Source organism: Geotrypetes seraphini, chromosome 10 (assembly GCF_902459505.1).
Source record: "Geotrypetes seraphini chromosome 10, aGeoSer1.1, whole genome shotgun sequence".
NCBI classification, from domain to species: Eukaryota; Metazoa; Chordata; class Amphibia; order Gymnophiona; family Dermophiidae; genus Geotrypetes; species Geotrypetes seraphini.
In genome coordinates, this window is record NC_047093.1 from 97,908,046 (window position 1) to 97,924,901 (window position 16,856).

Genomic DNA, 16,856 nt, shown 5'->3' on the forward strand with positions numbered 1-16,856 from the left:
TGCTCACTGATACTGTTCTTGATCAATGATTCGGCCATCTTCCCCGGAACTGAGGTCAAGCTGACCGGTCTATAATTCCCCGGGTCGCCTCTGGTTCCTTTCTTGAAGATAGGTGTAACATTTGCTATCCTCCAGTCTTCCGGTATTACCCCTGTTTTCAGGGATAGGTTACAAATCTGTTGCAGTAACTCCGCTATTTCGTTTCTAAGTTCTCTTAGTATTCTTGGGTGAATTCCGTCCGGGCCTGGCGATTTGTCAGTTTTTAGCCTATCTATCTGTTTGAGTACGTCTTCGAGGCTTACCTCCATGCACGATAATTATTTCATCATGTACATCCACATTACTCGCTCCACATTCTGCTGCATTTAGTCCCTCCCCTTTTTAGGCATAATATCTTACTACTATGCGATCCACTTGGAGAACTCTTGTGGGCTTGATGGGACTTGACTCTGACCTATTATCCATTCTAGGTAATTTACAATTCATCCCAGGCATTCACCAGGTTCCTTTCGCTAGATGGGTACAATATGGATTAATTCATGTTGCTGATTTTTTAACACTGGATGGTAAATTCTAGACATTTGAGGATTTGCTGCAAGATCATGGGGTCCTGAATAGAGATAGGAATGCTTATTTACAACTCTCCCATTCCATTAGTGCTCTACAGAAAGCAAATTGCTTGTTAAATATGTATGAGATGCTTTCTGTTTTTCATAACATAATAGCGGACTTCAGTACCGCATAACCCTTAGTTCAATGTGGTTTACAAAAGATTACGCTATGAGTGAATAGAGAAATAATCTAATACATAAAGAGTTAACTAGCTACAAATTTAGAAAAAAGAAAAATTTTCAAAGTTTTCTGTAATGTTTATAAGATATTGTAACATAGTAACATAGTAGATGACGGCAGATAAAGACCCGAATGGTCCATCCAGTCTGCCCAACCTGATTCAATTTAAAAATTTTTTTTTTTTTTTTTTTTTTTCTTCTTAGCTATTTCTGGGCGAGAATCCAAAGCTTTACCCGGTACTGTGCTTGGGTTCCAACTGCCGAAATCTCTGTTAAGACTTACTCCAGCCCATCTACACCCTCCCAGCCATTGAAGCCCTCCCCTGCCCATCCTCCTCCAAACGGCCATACACAGACACAGACCGTACAAGTCTGCCCAGTAACTGGCCTAGTTCAATCTTTAATATTATTTTCTGATTCTAAATCTTCTGTGTTCATCCCACGCTTCTTTGAACTCAGTCACAGTTTTACTCTCCACCACCTCTCCCGGGAGCGCATTCCAGGCATCCACCACCCTCTCCGTAAAGTAGAATTTCCTAACATTGCCCCTGAATCTACCACCCCTCAACCTCAAATTATGTCCTCTGGTTTTACCATTTTCCTTTCTCTGGAAAAGATTTTGTTCTACGTTAATACCCTTTAAGTATTTGAACGTCTGAATCATATCTCCCCTGTCTCTCCTTTCCTCTAGGGTATACATATTCAGGGCTTCCAGTCTCTCCTCATATGTCTTCTGGTGCAAGCCTCCTATCATTTTCGTCGCCCTCCTCTGGACCGCCTCAAGTCTTCTTACGTCTTTCGCCAGATACGGTCTCCAAAACTGAACACAATACTCCAAGTGGGGCCTCACCAATGACCTGTACAGGGGCATCAACACCTTCTTTCTTCTACTGACTACGCCTCTCTTTATACAGCCCAGAATCCTTCTGGCAGCAGCCACTGCCTTGTCACACTGTTTTTTCGCCTTTAGATCTTCGGACACTATCACCCCGAGGTCCCTCTCCCCGTCCGTGCATATCAGCTTCTCTCCTCCCAGCATATACGGTTCCTTCCTATTATTAATCCCCAAATGCATTACTCTGCATTTCTTTGCATTGAATTTTAGTTGCCAGGCATTAGACCATTCCTCTAACTTTTGCAGATCCTTTTTCATATTTTCCACTCCCTCTTCGGTGTCTACTCTGTTACAAATCTTGGTATCATCTGCAAAAAGGCACACTTTTCCTTCTAACCCTTCAGCAATGTCACTTACATATATATTGAACAGGATTGGCCCCAGCACCGAACCCTGAGGGACTCCACTAGTCACCTTTCCTTCCTTCGAGCGACTTCCATTAACCACCACCCTCTGGCGTCTGTCCGACAGCCAGTTTCTGACCCAGTTCACCACTTTGGGTCCTAACTTTAGCCCTTCAAGTTTGTTCAACAGCCTCCTATGAGGAACTGTATCAAAGGCTTTGCTGAAATCCAAATAAATTACATCTAGCATATGTCCTCGATCCAGCTCTCTGGTCACCCAATCAAAAAATTCAATCAGGTTCGTTTGGCACGATTTACCTTTTGTAAAGCCATGTTGCCTCGGATCCTGTAACCCATTAGATTCAAGGAAATACACTATCCTTTCTTTCAGCAACACTTCCATTATTTTTCCAACAACTGAAGTGAGGCTCACCGGCCTGTAGTTTCCTGCTTCATCCCTGTGACCACTTTTATGAATAGGGACCACATCCGCTCTCCTCCAATCCCCAGGAATCACTCCCGTCTCCAGAGATTTGTTGAACAAGTCTTTAATAGGACTCGCCAGAACCTCTCTGAGTTCCCTTAGTATCCTGGGATGGATCCCGTCTGGTCCCATCGCTTTGTCCACCTTCAGTTTTTCAAGTTGCTCATAAACACCCTCCTCCGTGAACGGCGCAGAATCTACTCCATTTTCTCGTGTAACTTTGCCGGACAATCTCGGTCCTTCTCCAGGATTTTCTTCTGTGAACACAGAACAGAAGTATTTGTTTAGCACATTTGCTTTCTCCTCATCACTCTCCACATATTTGTTCCCAGCATCTTTTAGCCTAGCAATTCCATTTTTTATCTTCCTCCTTTCACTAATATATCTGAAAAAATTTTTATCTCCCTTTTTTACATTTTTAGCCATTTGTTCTTCCGCCTGTGCCTTCGCCAAACGTATCTCTCTCTTGGCTTCTTTCAGTTTCACCCTGTAGTCCTTTCTGCTCTCCTCTTCTTGGGTTTTTTTTATATTTCATGAACGCCAACTCTTTCGCCTTTATTTTCTCAGCCACTAGGTTGGAGAACCATATCGGCTTCCTTTTTCTTTTGTTTTTATTGATTTTCTTCACATAAAGGTCCGTAGCCATTTTTATCGCTCCTTTCAGCTTAGACCACTGTCTTTCCACTTCTCTTATGTCCTCCCATCCTAACAGCTCTTTCTTCAGGTACTTTCCCATTGCATTAAAGTCCGTACGTTTGAAATCTAGGACTTTAAGTATCGTGCGGCCGCTCTCCACTTTAGCCGTTATATCAAACCAAACCGTTTGATGATCGCTACTACCCAGGTGAGCACCCACTCGAACATTAGAGATACTCTCTCCATTTGTGAGGACCAGATCCAATATCGCTTTTTCCCTTGTGGGTTCCGTCACCATTTGTCTGAGCAGAGCCTCTTGAAAGGCATCCACAATCTCCCTACTTCTTTCCGATTCCGCAGACGGAACATTCCAGTCCGCATCCGGCAGGTTGAAATCTCCCAACAGCAGAACCTCCTCTTTCCTTCCAAACTTTTGGATATCCACAATCAGATCCTTATCAATTTGCTGCGATTGAGTCGGAGGTCTGTAGACTACACCCACGTAGATAGAAGTTCCATCTTCTCTTTTCAGAGCAATCCATATCGCTTCTTCCTCTCCCCAGGTCCCTTGCATTTCGGTCGCTTGGATATTGATCTTTACATAGAGAGCTACTCCTCCACCTTTATGACCATCTCTGTCCTTCCTAAAAAGATTATATCCCGGTATGTTTGCATCCCATCCATGTGATTCACTGAACCATGTCTCTGTGATAGCAACAATATCTAGATCTGCCTCTAATATCAGGGCTTGCAGATCATGAACTTTGTTGCTTAGACTGCGAGCATTTGTGGTCATCGCTTTCCAGCTATTTTTCAGCGATAATCTCCTTCTTCGTATGGATTTTTGTGTCGTTTCACTTTCCGTTGCAATACTAAGAAATGAGTTGCTGATATTGCTTATGTTGCAGCCTTTACTACTATCACATCTTTTCTTTTGCCGGGGGTGGTCTTTATAATTGTCCTTCGTACATACACCACCCCCACCTTCTAGTTTAAATGCCTGGAAAAATATTGTCTAAATTTCTCTGCAAGGTTTCTTTTTCCTGCTGTAGTAATATGTAGCCCATCAGTGCAATATAGCTTCTTGTCCTTCCATGTATTTCCCCATCCTCCTATGTACCTGAAGCCTTCTTGATGACACCAGGCTCTGAGCCATCTATTAAAGTCCTCTGTGTTTTTCACTCTTTGCTCTCCTTTTCCATATGCAGGCAGTATTTCAGAAAAAGCTAAAGTCTTTACAAAAGGTTTCACGCCCTCACCAAGCTCCCGAAAAGCTTTCTGTGCTGCAAGTGTGGAGTTGTTGGCCAGGTCATTTGTTCCCAGATGGATAACAACATCAGTGTTAAAATCCTTAGTTTCTTCCTTAACTATAGTCAGTATTTGCCTGGAACTCCTGGTAGCTGAGGATCCTGGAAGACATTTCACTATTTTGGACTCCTCGCCCTGTGTTCCAAGGTTAATGCCTCTGATGATGGAATCCCCCAACAGTAATAGTTTTCTGTTTTTGGCTTTTTTATTTGTACTTAGGGTGCTCTTGTTCTCTTGAGTTTCCTTCATTGGTTCCAGTCCCACCTCCCTTCTGTTTTCCTGAGTATCGCAGTGCACTAGTGGAGCGAAGGAATTCTGTAGAGGTAATATTAGTGAAGGTGGATGTTTCTGTGTTACATGTCGCAGTCTTCCTGAGCCTACTGTGACCCATTTATTCCTGGGCTGTTTTATTCTTTGAGGTAGAGGTGGTAAGTTGGTATGATTTTGTGGAGTGATGGAAGCTGCTTTAATTGTATTCAATTCCTGTTTAAGTTTGCAGAGCTCCTCCTTAATACTGGCAAGTTGAAGACAGATGGGGCAAGCCTTAAGCCTCCAAATAGTATGTCTTGGAATTAAAGCACCACAGTGATTGCATAGAATAAAGGTCATCTTGATTGGTTGTGAAGTCCTGATTATATGGGTCTCTATATATGAATAGTGGTCCCTGGGGTTGGTGGGACTATAAGTAAGACTACTAGTAAGGCAGAAATATAGGCTCTATACCACCTAAAACACAGTATTTTAAACAAAACTGCAGGAAGAAGAAATAAGATTTAACAGAGGAAAGAGAAGGATTTTTTTGTGCTTTTTTATATTTTTTTTTTAGTAAGAAACAGGGAGGAGAAGAGAAATTAAGCAGATATAATGCTGAAAACCAGTGAAAAGAGCAGAATATGAAATGGTAACTTAGCTTTTAGAAGTTCACAGGGCAGCCTTGTTTCAGCAATGTCCCAAAGATAATGCAATTAACCTTAGAAGTAAAACAGAACCCCTCCCTTCTCCACCTAATCAGCAGAAAACAATGGCTGAATACTGGTAAGACAGAAATATAGGCTCTATACCACCTAAAACACAGTATTTTAAACAAAAATGCAGGTTCTATCAGTGCTACCCTGGATTTATAACAGGATTTTCCCTACTTTAGTCACCCTGAGCCACAGGCACCAGAAATATCAGCTCTATACCACCTAAAACACAGTATTTTAAACAAAAACGCAGGTTCTATCAGTGCTACCCTAAAACACAGGATTTATAACAGGATTTTCCCTACTTTAGTCCCCCTGAGCCACAGACACCAGAAATATAGGCTCTATACCACCTAAAACACAGTATTTTAAACAAAAACGCAGGTTCTATCAGTGCTACCCTAAAACACAGGATTTATAACAGGATTTTCCCTACTTTAGTCCCCCTGAGCCACAGACACCAGAAATATAGGCTCTATACCACCTAAAACACAGTATTTTAAACAAAACTGCAGGAAGAAGAATATAAGATTTAACAGAGGAAAGAGAAGGATTTTTTTGTGCTTTTTTATATTTTTTTTTTTAGTAAGAAACAGGGAGGAGAAGAGAAATTAAGCAGATATAATGCTGAAAACCAGTGAAAAGAGCAGAATATGAAATGGTAACTTAGCTTTTAGAAGTTCACAGGGCAGCCTTGTTTCAGCAATGTCTGAAGACTTGAGTCAGTCCAGAGGAGGAAGACGAAAATAATAGGAAGGTTGCACCAGAAGACGTATGAGGAGAGACTGGAAGCCCTGAATATGTATACTCTAGAGGAAAGGAGGGACAGGGGAGATATGATTCAGACGTTCAAATACTTGAAGGGTATTAACGTAGAGCAAAATCTTTTCCAGAGAAAGGAAAATGGTAAAACCAGAGGACATAATTTTGAGGTTGAGGGGTGGTAGATTCAAGAGCAATGTTAGGAAGTTCTACTTTACGGAGAGGGTGGTGGATGCCTGGAATGCGCTCCCGAGAGAGGTGGTGGAGAGTAAAACTGACTGAGTTCAAAGAAGCGTGGGATGAACACAGAGGATCTAGAATCAGAAAATAATATTAAATATTGAACTAAGGCCAGTACTGGGCAGACTTGCACGGTCTGTGTTTGTGTATGGCCGTTTGGTGGGGGATGAGCTGGGTTGGGCTTCAGTGGCTGGGAGGGTGTAGATGGGCTGGAGTAGGTTTTAACAGAGATTTCGGCAGTTGGAACCCAAGCACAGTACCGGGTAGAGCTTTGGATTCTTGCCCAGAAATAGCTAAAAAAAAAAATTTAAAAATTTAAATTGAATCAGGTTGGGCAGACTGGATGGACCATTTGGGTCTTTATCTGCTGTCATCTACTATGTTACTATGTTACAATAATGGGCGTAATTCTTTGTCGAATTGAGCTGCTTGATAGGAGAGACGATGCCCTTGATATTTCTTATTTTTACATCCCTTAACAGAAGGAAACGTAAATTCAAGCAGTTCCTCGGGATCAAGATAAAGTTTCAATTGCTGGTTTACATAAAGTGCTCATACTATTGATACCCTTGTGCAACTATGGACATATAGTGGCCATTTGGACTTCTGATTTCAATGTGATGGTTATAGAGCATGAGATTTTGGGCGAGTTTGAGGAGCATCCTAACAGTCATTTATAATGCTACCTGTACAGAATGTCATTTTTGAAATAAACTGAAAGCATATTTCTCTCAAGCACAATTGTATCATGTGAATGGTATAGCTTTTTCTTTATGCCTTAAGTGCAATACACAGGAAAATAATAATAATAATAGCTTTATTTATATCCCATCATACCTTTCAATTCGAGACAGTGTACAATAAGAGGTGCTGATAACAGTGAGTTAACATCAGTTGGAATTGGGAAGGGGTAAGTGGGCAGTTATGTGGTTGGGCAGCTTAGGGGGTGGGAGGGGGAACATGTAAGAAGAGGTAGATGTTGAACTATTTTGGAGGTTCAGACAAATTTGTCGAATAAGTGTGTTTTTTGTGATTTTCTGAATGTGTGGTATGTTAGTGAATTCAGGATTAGGTCACTCAGGGTGTTGTTCTATATCCCTGCTTGGAAGGCAAGAGTCCTATTGAGGAATCTTTTGAATCACCATCCTTTGGAGGAGGGGAATGTAAACAGGAGTGTTCTGTAGTTTTGTCCTTTTGTCCATCAATTTTGGAGGCATCTCTTTTGTTATCTGGGTCCGTTAATAGGGAGGATATTAACCCTTACTTCTTTGAGTGTTTTCTTTGGGAACTTTAGAGTTGGTAGGCTAATTTCTATGGGCAACTGTCTTTCTTTTCAAAAACCATGCATAGCGGGGAAGAAATGTATTTTACAAATGTGGGTGCAGGTCGGCAATGAAAGAATCTTTTTTCTGCTTACTCCAAACATGTAATAAATCTCTGTCAAATGACAAACAGGGGGGAGGCTTATTGCATATTTAGAGTAAGCTCTTCCTTTGCATCAACTGGCTTTCATTCCTTGTGGAATCTGTTTCTGATCCCAGCTAGTTAAATGCCCTTAAAGCAGCCTTGTTTGGCAAAACGCTTCAAGCACTGTTGCTGGGAGCACTTTGAATAAATCTGATATTATCTCCAGATCGTCTGCTGATTGTTTTGTTACGCATTCCTATTCAGGGTACAACTGAGCAGTTGGTATTAGATATCCCACGAGCCTTCACGCCATTGGCAGTAGCTGCTAGGCTGCTATGTTGTAAGATGAGCCTGGTGGCACGTAAATGCATTCTGCAACACTGGACATCTGATGATGCACCTACTTTTTGGCACTGGCACAACCACTTACATCAACTGGCTAGCTGGATGGCCAGGGATATGGAAACCGAGAACATCATATATTTATTTATTTATTCAATTTTCTATACCATTCTCCCTGGAGAGCTCAGAATGGTTTACATGAGTTTATTCAGGTACTCAAGCATTTTTCCCTGTCTGTCCCGGTGGGCTCACAATCTATGTGATGTACCTGTGGCAATGGGGGAGATTAAGTGACTTGCTCAGGGTCACAAGGAGCAGCGTGGGTTTGAACCCACAACCCCAGGGTGCTGAGGCTGTAGCTTTAACCACTGCACCACACACTATATAAATGTAGGGACCATATTTGAATCAACTGCACCCGAGAGGATGTCATTTGTTGTTAAATGAATTATAATGAAGATGGAATGTCTATAATAAGGGAAGGAATAATGTAAGAGGATTAACTCTGTTGCAACAAATGAAAAAGGGGAGAAGGGGGATGGGATGGGTTGGGATAGAACTACCAAATTTTAGTTAAATAAAATCCGGATCCATAGCACCCCCAGGCCTGCACAGTTCTGTCCCGTTCTGCACACATCACACTCCAGCCCCAACCCCTCAACCTGTTCTAATCAGTAGGGAGAGCATCCGCGGATGCCCTCCAGACATAGTACCAAAGAAGAAGCTTTTCAAAACCTAGACAAAGTGCTAGGTTTTGTAAAGGCATCCAGACATCCGGACATGCCCTCTAAAAAGAACATAAGAACTGCCATCTCCGGATCAGACCTTTGGTCCATCAAGTCCGGCGATCCGCACACGCGGAGGCCCAGCCAAGTGTACACTTGGCATAATTTTAGTCACCCATATCCCTCTATGCCTCTCGTAAGGAGATATGCATCTAGTTTGCTTTTAAATCCTAGAACGGTGGATTCTGCAATAACCTCCTCTGGGAATGCATTCCAGGTGTCCACCACTCGCTGCATGAAGCAGAACTTCCTGATATTCGTCCTGGACTTGTCCCCCCTCAGCTTCAGTCCATGTCCATGTCCGTGTCACACTGGACATTGTAAATAATTTTTTTTCCTGCTCTATTTTGTCGATTCCTTTCAGTATTTTGAAAGTCTCGATCATATCCCCTCGCAGTCTCCTTTTCTCAAGGGAGAACAATCCCAGTCTCTTAAGTCGTTCCTCATATTCCAAGTTCTCCATACCTTTTATTAGCTTCGTTGCTCGTCTCTTCACTCTCTCCAGCAGTTTTATATCCTTCTTTAGGTTGGGAGACCAAAGTTGGACACAGTATTCCAAGTGTGGTCTGATCATTGCTCTATAAAGCGGCATTATAACTTTCTCCGATCTACTCGTGATTTCTTTCTTTATTATGCCTAACATTTCTATTTGTTTTCTTTGCCGGATGTCTGGTAACCCTAGGTTGGGGGGTGGGGGGGCTAATGGATTATAGAGAGGTAAAGGAGTGGGGTGGAGTTTGGGGGGATATATAGGGTAAGGTTATGAATGTGTTAATTCCATTAACAGAGGCATGGTATTGATTTCATTGTAAGTTTAGTTGAAGTTTAATTAAAAAAAAAAAGTTTAAACATAAAATTCATATTTGATTAATCATTTTCATTCCAGGGCACAAAGGTTTGGAACACTCTGCCTCGTGAGCTAAGGCAAAGCCCATCTTATATACTTTTTAGAAAGGCTCTGCAAACCTATCTTTTTGAAGATTTAGGGCTCCTTTTACTAAGCTGCGATAGCAGTTTTAGCACGCACTGAATTGCCGCATACGCTAGACCTTAATGCCAGCATTGAGCTAGCATTAGTTCTAGCCATGTAGCGCGGGTTTAGCGTGCGCTAAAAACGCTATCGCAGCTTAGTAAAAGGAGCCCTTAATGTAATTTTGAATGCTTTTTATTTTTTGTATTTTGTTTTATATGTTATTGTAACTTACCCCCCTTTTACAAAAACGCAGAAGCGGTTTTTAGCACTCCTATGAGCATTGGGAGCAGCACAGAACATTCAGCGCGCCAGCCTGCGCTAAAAAACATTTCTGTAAAAGGGTTAATTATTGTAAATCACTACATTTCTTTTAGGAAATGGTCCCAAACCTTTTTTAAACCCTGCTAAGTTAATTGTTCTCACTGCATTCTCTGGCAACGAATTCCAGAGTTTTATTACACATTGAGTGAAGAAAATTTTTCTCTGGTGGACCCTGTAAATGACTGTATTCTACACCATATATCTGTAATGTATCACCATTAGTACACCTTCAGTTTGTTGCAACCACACTGGAATCTATCAATGCTCCCTGTTCTCATAGCGAAACACCCAGTAACACATATCACATGGAACTGGGCCAGGGCTGTGCTATTTTAGTTAGAGAGAGTTCGATTTTATTGTGCATGGAGATATGTGGGGGAGGAGGGATTGTATAACTTGTGTTTTATAATTCATTGTAATTCACTCTGCCCAGTTGTTATGGCTAAAAGGCAGTATATAGGTTTGGATATTTAAATTAAAATTTGGGGCATATAAGGACAGAGTTTCCAGAGTTCAATAACCTGGGTAAATTTTTATTTAAATTTTTGAAAGGAACTTGCTTAGTTATCCATGGTGACAGGATTCTTGCTTAACAGTTTGGCAAGTATCTTCTTCAAGGGGGCACTCGGAGAAATTGAAAGGGGACAGGTTTAGAACAAATGCTAGAAAGTTCTTCTTTACTCAGAGGGTGGTGGACACATGGAACGCGCTCCCGGAGGCTGTGGTAGGGCACGCTACAGGGGTTCAAAGAAGGTTTGGATAAATACCTACAGGATAAGGGGATTGAGGGGTACAGATAGACATAGAGATAGGTATAGGAAAGGCAGGGACAGATAAACATAGAGATAGGTACAGGAAAGACAGGGTCACTTAACAGGTCATGGACCTGATGGGCCACCGCGGGTGCGGGCTGCTGGGTGCGATGGACCTCCGGTCTGACCCGGCAGAGGCAATTCTTATGTTCTTATGTAAGTGCTTAGGAGAGCAATATTTGTCGGTTGATTGGGGTAAGTGAAACAGAAATGAGGGTAGATCATGGTGTCCTTTCAGAATTCCCTTGATGTTTTTTTCCTGTAATTTCCAGGTTGTGGGCTTAATGCAGCATTTGCTCTTGGACGTCTCTGCAACACAGATGCTGGCATGAAGCAAATTCTATCCTTCCCTGAAGCTGAAAGAATGGTAAGAAGAAAGTCCTGGAAGTGTTTATGTATTTATTTCCAAAGCACAGAGGCCTTGTTTATGGATGAAAGATTTGGCATTGTCTCTTGTTTTACCTAGGCCTGGATACATAGAATTCACTGTGCGTTTAACAATCATTGCTAAACCAGTTTTAACTGGTTTAGCATCGAAGTATTTCAGCTATCGATGCACAAAATGACAAATCTCAGTCTTTTCTGTTGTTTGTAGCCATCTCCGATAATCATCTGCTATAATAATTCCCTTAGCGCGCACTTCAAACTTGGTGAGTCCGTGATCCATGGCGCTGTACCCACGCATGCGCAGTGCCTGCCTCAGCTGATTTCCTCATCTCCAACACCGGCTGACTTCTGACTACGCTGTGCTTGCCGACTTCCCGATCCTGTTCCTCCGAAACCAGAGACGGGGGGGAGGGAGGAGAAGCAAAGCCGGCAAGCAAAGAATTAGAGCCCCTGGAGCATGGCCATAGTCGCTTCCTAGCTAGGGCGGCATTGAAGGAAGATAGGGCAGGGAGGGAGGCTTCAACTCACTGCTCCTGCTTGCTTCGGGCCTTCCTCGCTGCCAGGTCCGGCCTTCGCGGAAACAGAAAGTAGGTGGGACCCGGCAGCGATGAAGGACCGAAGCAAGCAGGAGCAGTGAGTTGTGAATTCTGCACTGCTGACGGCTGTGTGAGGGGGGGGGGGAATGAGAAATGCTGCCGATGGCTGTGTGAGACCGAGGGGAGGGGAAAAGAAATGCTGCCGGCTGTGTGAGACTGCGGGGGAAATGCTGTAGTAGCACGCTTTTGGGGAGACAGAGGGAATGAGGGAGAAGGAAGACCAGGGAAGGGAGGGGAAGAGAAATGCTGCTGTTGCACAGGGGGGAGGTAAAAGGAAGGGAAAAGGGCTACTGCTGGACAGGGGGAGCAGGGAAGGGGTGCTGCTGGACAGGGGGAAGAGACAAATAAATAAATACAGACAGGAAGCCAGGGAGAGAGACAGAAATAGAGACAGACATAAAGAGAGGGGGCAGGGAGAAAGAAAGACAGACATAAAGAAAGAAATGCCTAAGTCTACATATCTATTCTAGCACCCGTTAATGTGATGGGCTAAAAAACTAGTATGTAAATACTGTATTTTTCGCTCCATAAGATGCACTTTTCCCCTCAAAAAAGTGGGTGGAAATAAGGGTGCATCTTATGGAGCGAATACCACACCTCCCACCTGTTTTTAATCGCGGCGCTTCCCTTGTTAGATGGCTGCGGCAGTGAGCTCCCCAGCAGTGAGCTTCCCCCTCCTGCCCGGCAGTGAGCTTCCCCCTCCTGTCCCTGTTTTTAATCCCGGTGCTTCCTTCGCCGCACAGCTGCGGCAGGGAGAGGCAGAGAGGCGAACAAGGCAGGCACGCCTGCATGATCCCGTGCACCTGCATGAATGGCATTGAGCTGGCGTTAGTTCTACCCGTGTAATGTGGGCTTAGCGCACGCTAAAATCCTGCATCCGCTAAAAACGCTATTGCAGCTTAGTAAAAGGAGCCCTATATTGGTTTAGTAGCATTTCTCAGTAACTCACCTAAAACTGTTGGAGATCTGCTGAAATTTAGAGAATAATTTTCAATTTTAAACAAGACACTTGAGCACCAAAATTTCTAGAGGCGCTGGTTATTTTTAACCTTGGATTTAAAAACTGATTGGTTAATTTGAATAAAAATTTCTCTGAAGTTAAACTTTAAAATTCATCATATGAATTTTGGGTGGGTGAAAGCTTAGGAAAACTTTAATTACCCTATCTTTTCTCTAGGATATTTACTAAAAGTAAAAATAGACAAATACAAATTTCAGGGTCTTAGGGTTTTGCGTCTTTTGAGTTGCTTGAGTCAGGGAGTAGATTAGTTTAAAACTTAAGAATTTCACCTATCAAGATCAAGAAGAAGAAGCTGGTACCCAACGGTAAAGAAAAAAGAGAGAAACTGCAATTTGCAGGCACCGGTTGTGAAGAATTCAATAAACTTACCTGTTGCTTCAGTGTCCAATTCAGTATTCCTGACGATATCTGTAAGAAAAATAAAACACAAAACATCACCATCTTAAAGACACTAATTCATAACTATAGTGGTTTAGATAGCAAAGAGGAAATTTTATTTATCTGATTTGCTGCTTAGAAGCTGCAGAGAAAATGTTTTTGAAAACTGTCTTGAGATCTGTGAATTGAATGTTATTACATAGTTAAAGAAATGCAAAGTTCTAATTATTAGATAACAAGAAATTATAATATTGTTAGGACTAGTTTTTTAGCCCGTTACATTAACGGGTGCTAGAATAGATATGTAGACTTAGGCACAGAAACTATTGTCTTGAAACAGTCTCACACACTTATCAGGTGTTCTTTTCAGACCTGGCATATGAGGGTTCTATCATTGCACTGAGTTTTGTATAAGGCAACAGTTCAAAAACGAAATATAATAACAATGGCCAGTTATTATATTTCGCTGTTGCCTAATTTTGAGCCTTATACAAAACTCAGGGCAATGATAAAAACCTGTTTCGGAGCACTGCTTGCTAATTCATGATGTGTGTGAGACTATTTCAAGACAATATTTTCTCAGGACATTATAGATGAAATGCAAGCAACTATATTTCCTGGAACAGCGCCAAATCTTTAAGTCTTCCTTTTTATTTTCTGGAAGTCAACCAAATTTCAGTTTTGGTTTTGGAACCAAAACCAGCTTAAAATCAGATTTCATGTTTCATCCTTCGGCCAAAAATGCAAGTGCATTTTTGGCTGAAATTGAAACTTCTTTCCCCCTCCCTTTTTGCCACCAGATCAAGTCTTCTTGGACCCAAATCCACCCCACCCCAACAGAAAGACGGTCTCCAATAGGCTGGGTCAACCATTTACCCCACTGGAAGAAAATGCGTGCCACCCATTTGAAGGGCATCCCCCATAAACTACCTTTAACTGCCCTGGTAATCTAGTACCTCTTACAGGAAGGAGCTGTCATAGTTGCTTCTGCCCCCGCCGATTCCTCCACTGATGAGACCTGGTCTTTTGGGAGAGGAGGGGAGGTGCAGTGCTAGCAGCCTGGGACAGCCACAGCTCCCGCCCACCTAACAGTCTCGTGCTCCCAGCCGTAGCTTCTGAGCGCCCTCGCTCCAGCCAATTGTCGGCCGCCTTGGTCTGGGCCGCTCCGCGGCGCTAGGCGGCCGCAGCCCATGCCGCTTTCATGCCAACCCGCCACCGAGCTGTCTTTCCGCCTCTGCCGTCGGGGACCGCCGGGGCCTGGGTACGGCGAGGAAGGGGGGTGTTGCCTGGCCAGGGCCGGCCGAATCCCGGGCCTGCTCTCCATCTAGTGCATTCACACTCATGCCGCCACATCGCAATGGATCAGGGAACACACAGCGCGAGTGCGCATGCGCGTGTAGCGTTTTATTATTATAGATGGGCTGGGGTGGGCTTCAATGGCTGGCAGGGTGTAGATGGACTGGAGTGAGCTTTGACGGAGATTTCAGTAGTTGGAACCTAAGAACAGTACTGGGCAGAGCTTTAGATTCTTGCCCAGAAATAGCTAAGGAGAAGAAAAAAAAAAAAAATCAACAAATTTTTAGATTGAATCAGGTTGGGCAGATTAGATGGATCATTTGGGTCATTATCTGCCATCATCTACTATGTTACTATGTTATTTTCATCTAGCTCTCCATTAAGCAGAAGGCTTGCTTTTAAATAACTTTGTTGAAATTTTGAAATTTAAACATTGTCACCTTTCTGTTGCACTTAGCATTTTTATTTAGGTGAATATTTTATTTGTATACTTGTTCTCTTGCTGTGGAGGAAAACCCTCGGTGAAACCGACTACAAAAAGATATTTGGAGTGAGAGTCTCCTCTGAGCAGGGGAACAGGTTACAGTATAACAAATATTTGTTCAATAAATTTGTGAACACTTAATGCAATGCAATATATAGCAAATATCTGTTCTCTAAACTTGTGAACACTTAGGGGCAAATTCTATAAACGGTGTCCCAATTTTAGGCAGCAGTACCGCTGTCTAACCAACCAATCGGGATGTACGTTTTTAGAAATAAACTAACCGAAGCAGGTGGTCTATACTAGTGAATCGATTCACCAATTCACTTCGGGTGAATCGATTCGAATCGATTTACCCCACCAAAAAATCGGCCTCCCAATTCATTGACTGACCCTCGCCCCTAAAGCAGGAACGGCAGCGCTGCCTCTTGCTGGCCTGCCGCTTCTGCTTTAGAGGGCGAGTGGGGAGGGTCAGTCGGGAAGTGGCTTCCCCGCTAGTGCCGGCTTCCCCGCAGCAATTTACCTAAATTCAGCAGCCTACCCTGCAGAAGAAGATCGCTGGCTCTAGCGATCTTTGTAAGCTGCCATACGTCATCCGTGTTGTCTTCTCTCTGCCACGGTGCCGCCCCTTCTCTGATGTCAGAGAAGGGGCGAGACCGCGGCAGAGAGAAGACAACTCGGACGACGTATGGCAGCTTGCAAAGATTGCTAGAGCCAGTGATCTTATGCAGGCTGCTGAATTTAGGTGAATTGAAAGCGCAGGACTTCCAGGGGGAGGGAGATGTAGTCCTTCGTGTTGGGGGTGGAGCCTTCCAGGGGGGGTTTGCAGCCTTCCAGGGTGGGTACATGCCTTCAGAAGGGACAAGCAGGCCTTCAGGGGGGTGCAGCCTTCCAGGCGGGGTATAGGCCTTCAGAAGGGACAGGCAGGCCTTCAGGGGGGGGTGCAGGTCTTCCGGGGGGGGGGTGGTACATGCCTTCAGGAGGGGGGTGAAGCCTTCCAGGGGACGGACAGGCAGGCCTTCCAGGGGTGGTGGTACATGCCTTCAGGGGGGGGTGCAGCCTTCCAGGGGGGGTGGTACAGGCCTTCAGAAGGGACAGGCAGGCCTTCAGGGGGGTGCAGGCCTTCAGGGAGGACAGGCAGGCCTTCAAGGGTGGGGTGTATGTCTTCAGGGGGGGGACATGCAGGCCTTCAGGGGTGGGGTGTAGGCCTTCAGAGGGGACATGCAGGCCTTCAGGGGTGGGGTGTAGGCCTTCAGGGTGGTGCAGACGTTCAGGGGAGGGGGCTTGGTGTACATGGAGGGAGGAAAGGGGGGATTCAAAGAGACGTGCATATGCCGGACTTTGTGGGAAGAAATAATGGGTCTAAAAACAGAGGAGAGGAGAGAGATGGTGGACAATGGGATTTAGGGATGAAAGGAACAGAAAGGGAGAGATGGTGGACCCTGGGGTGGTGGGGAAGGAGGGCGAGATGCTGGATGAAAGCATAGTTGAGATAAGGTGGATCTGTGGATGGAGACAAAAAAAAGGAAAGATGCCAGACCTCCGGGAGAGGGAAGGGAAACGGAAGGGGAGGACAGAGATGGCAGATGGATGGTTAGCATGGAGAAAGAAGAAAGAAGGAGACCCTGG

At 43.9% G+C, this 16,856-nt stretch overlaps 1 protein-coding gene across 1 annotated transcript in view; it reads left to right on the plus strand.

The window, feature by feature from the left end:
* LOC117368544 overlaps positions 1 to 16,856 on the plus strand; it is a 153,802-nt gene that overhangs the window by 55,258 nt on the left and 81,688 nt on the right. Inside the window, exon 4 of the mRNA XM_033962279.1 lies at positions 11,338 to 11,432. Coding sequence (XP_033818170.1) covers positions 11,338 to 11,432 — 95 coding nt within the window. The remainder of the gene's footprint in view (positions 1 to 11,337; positions 11,433 to 16,856) is intronic.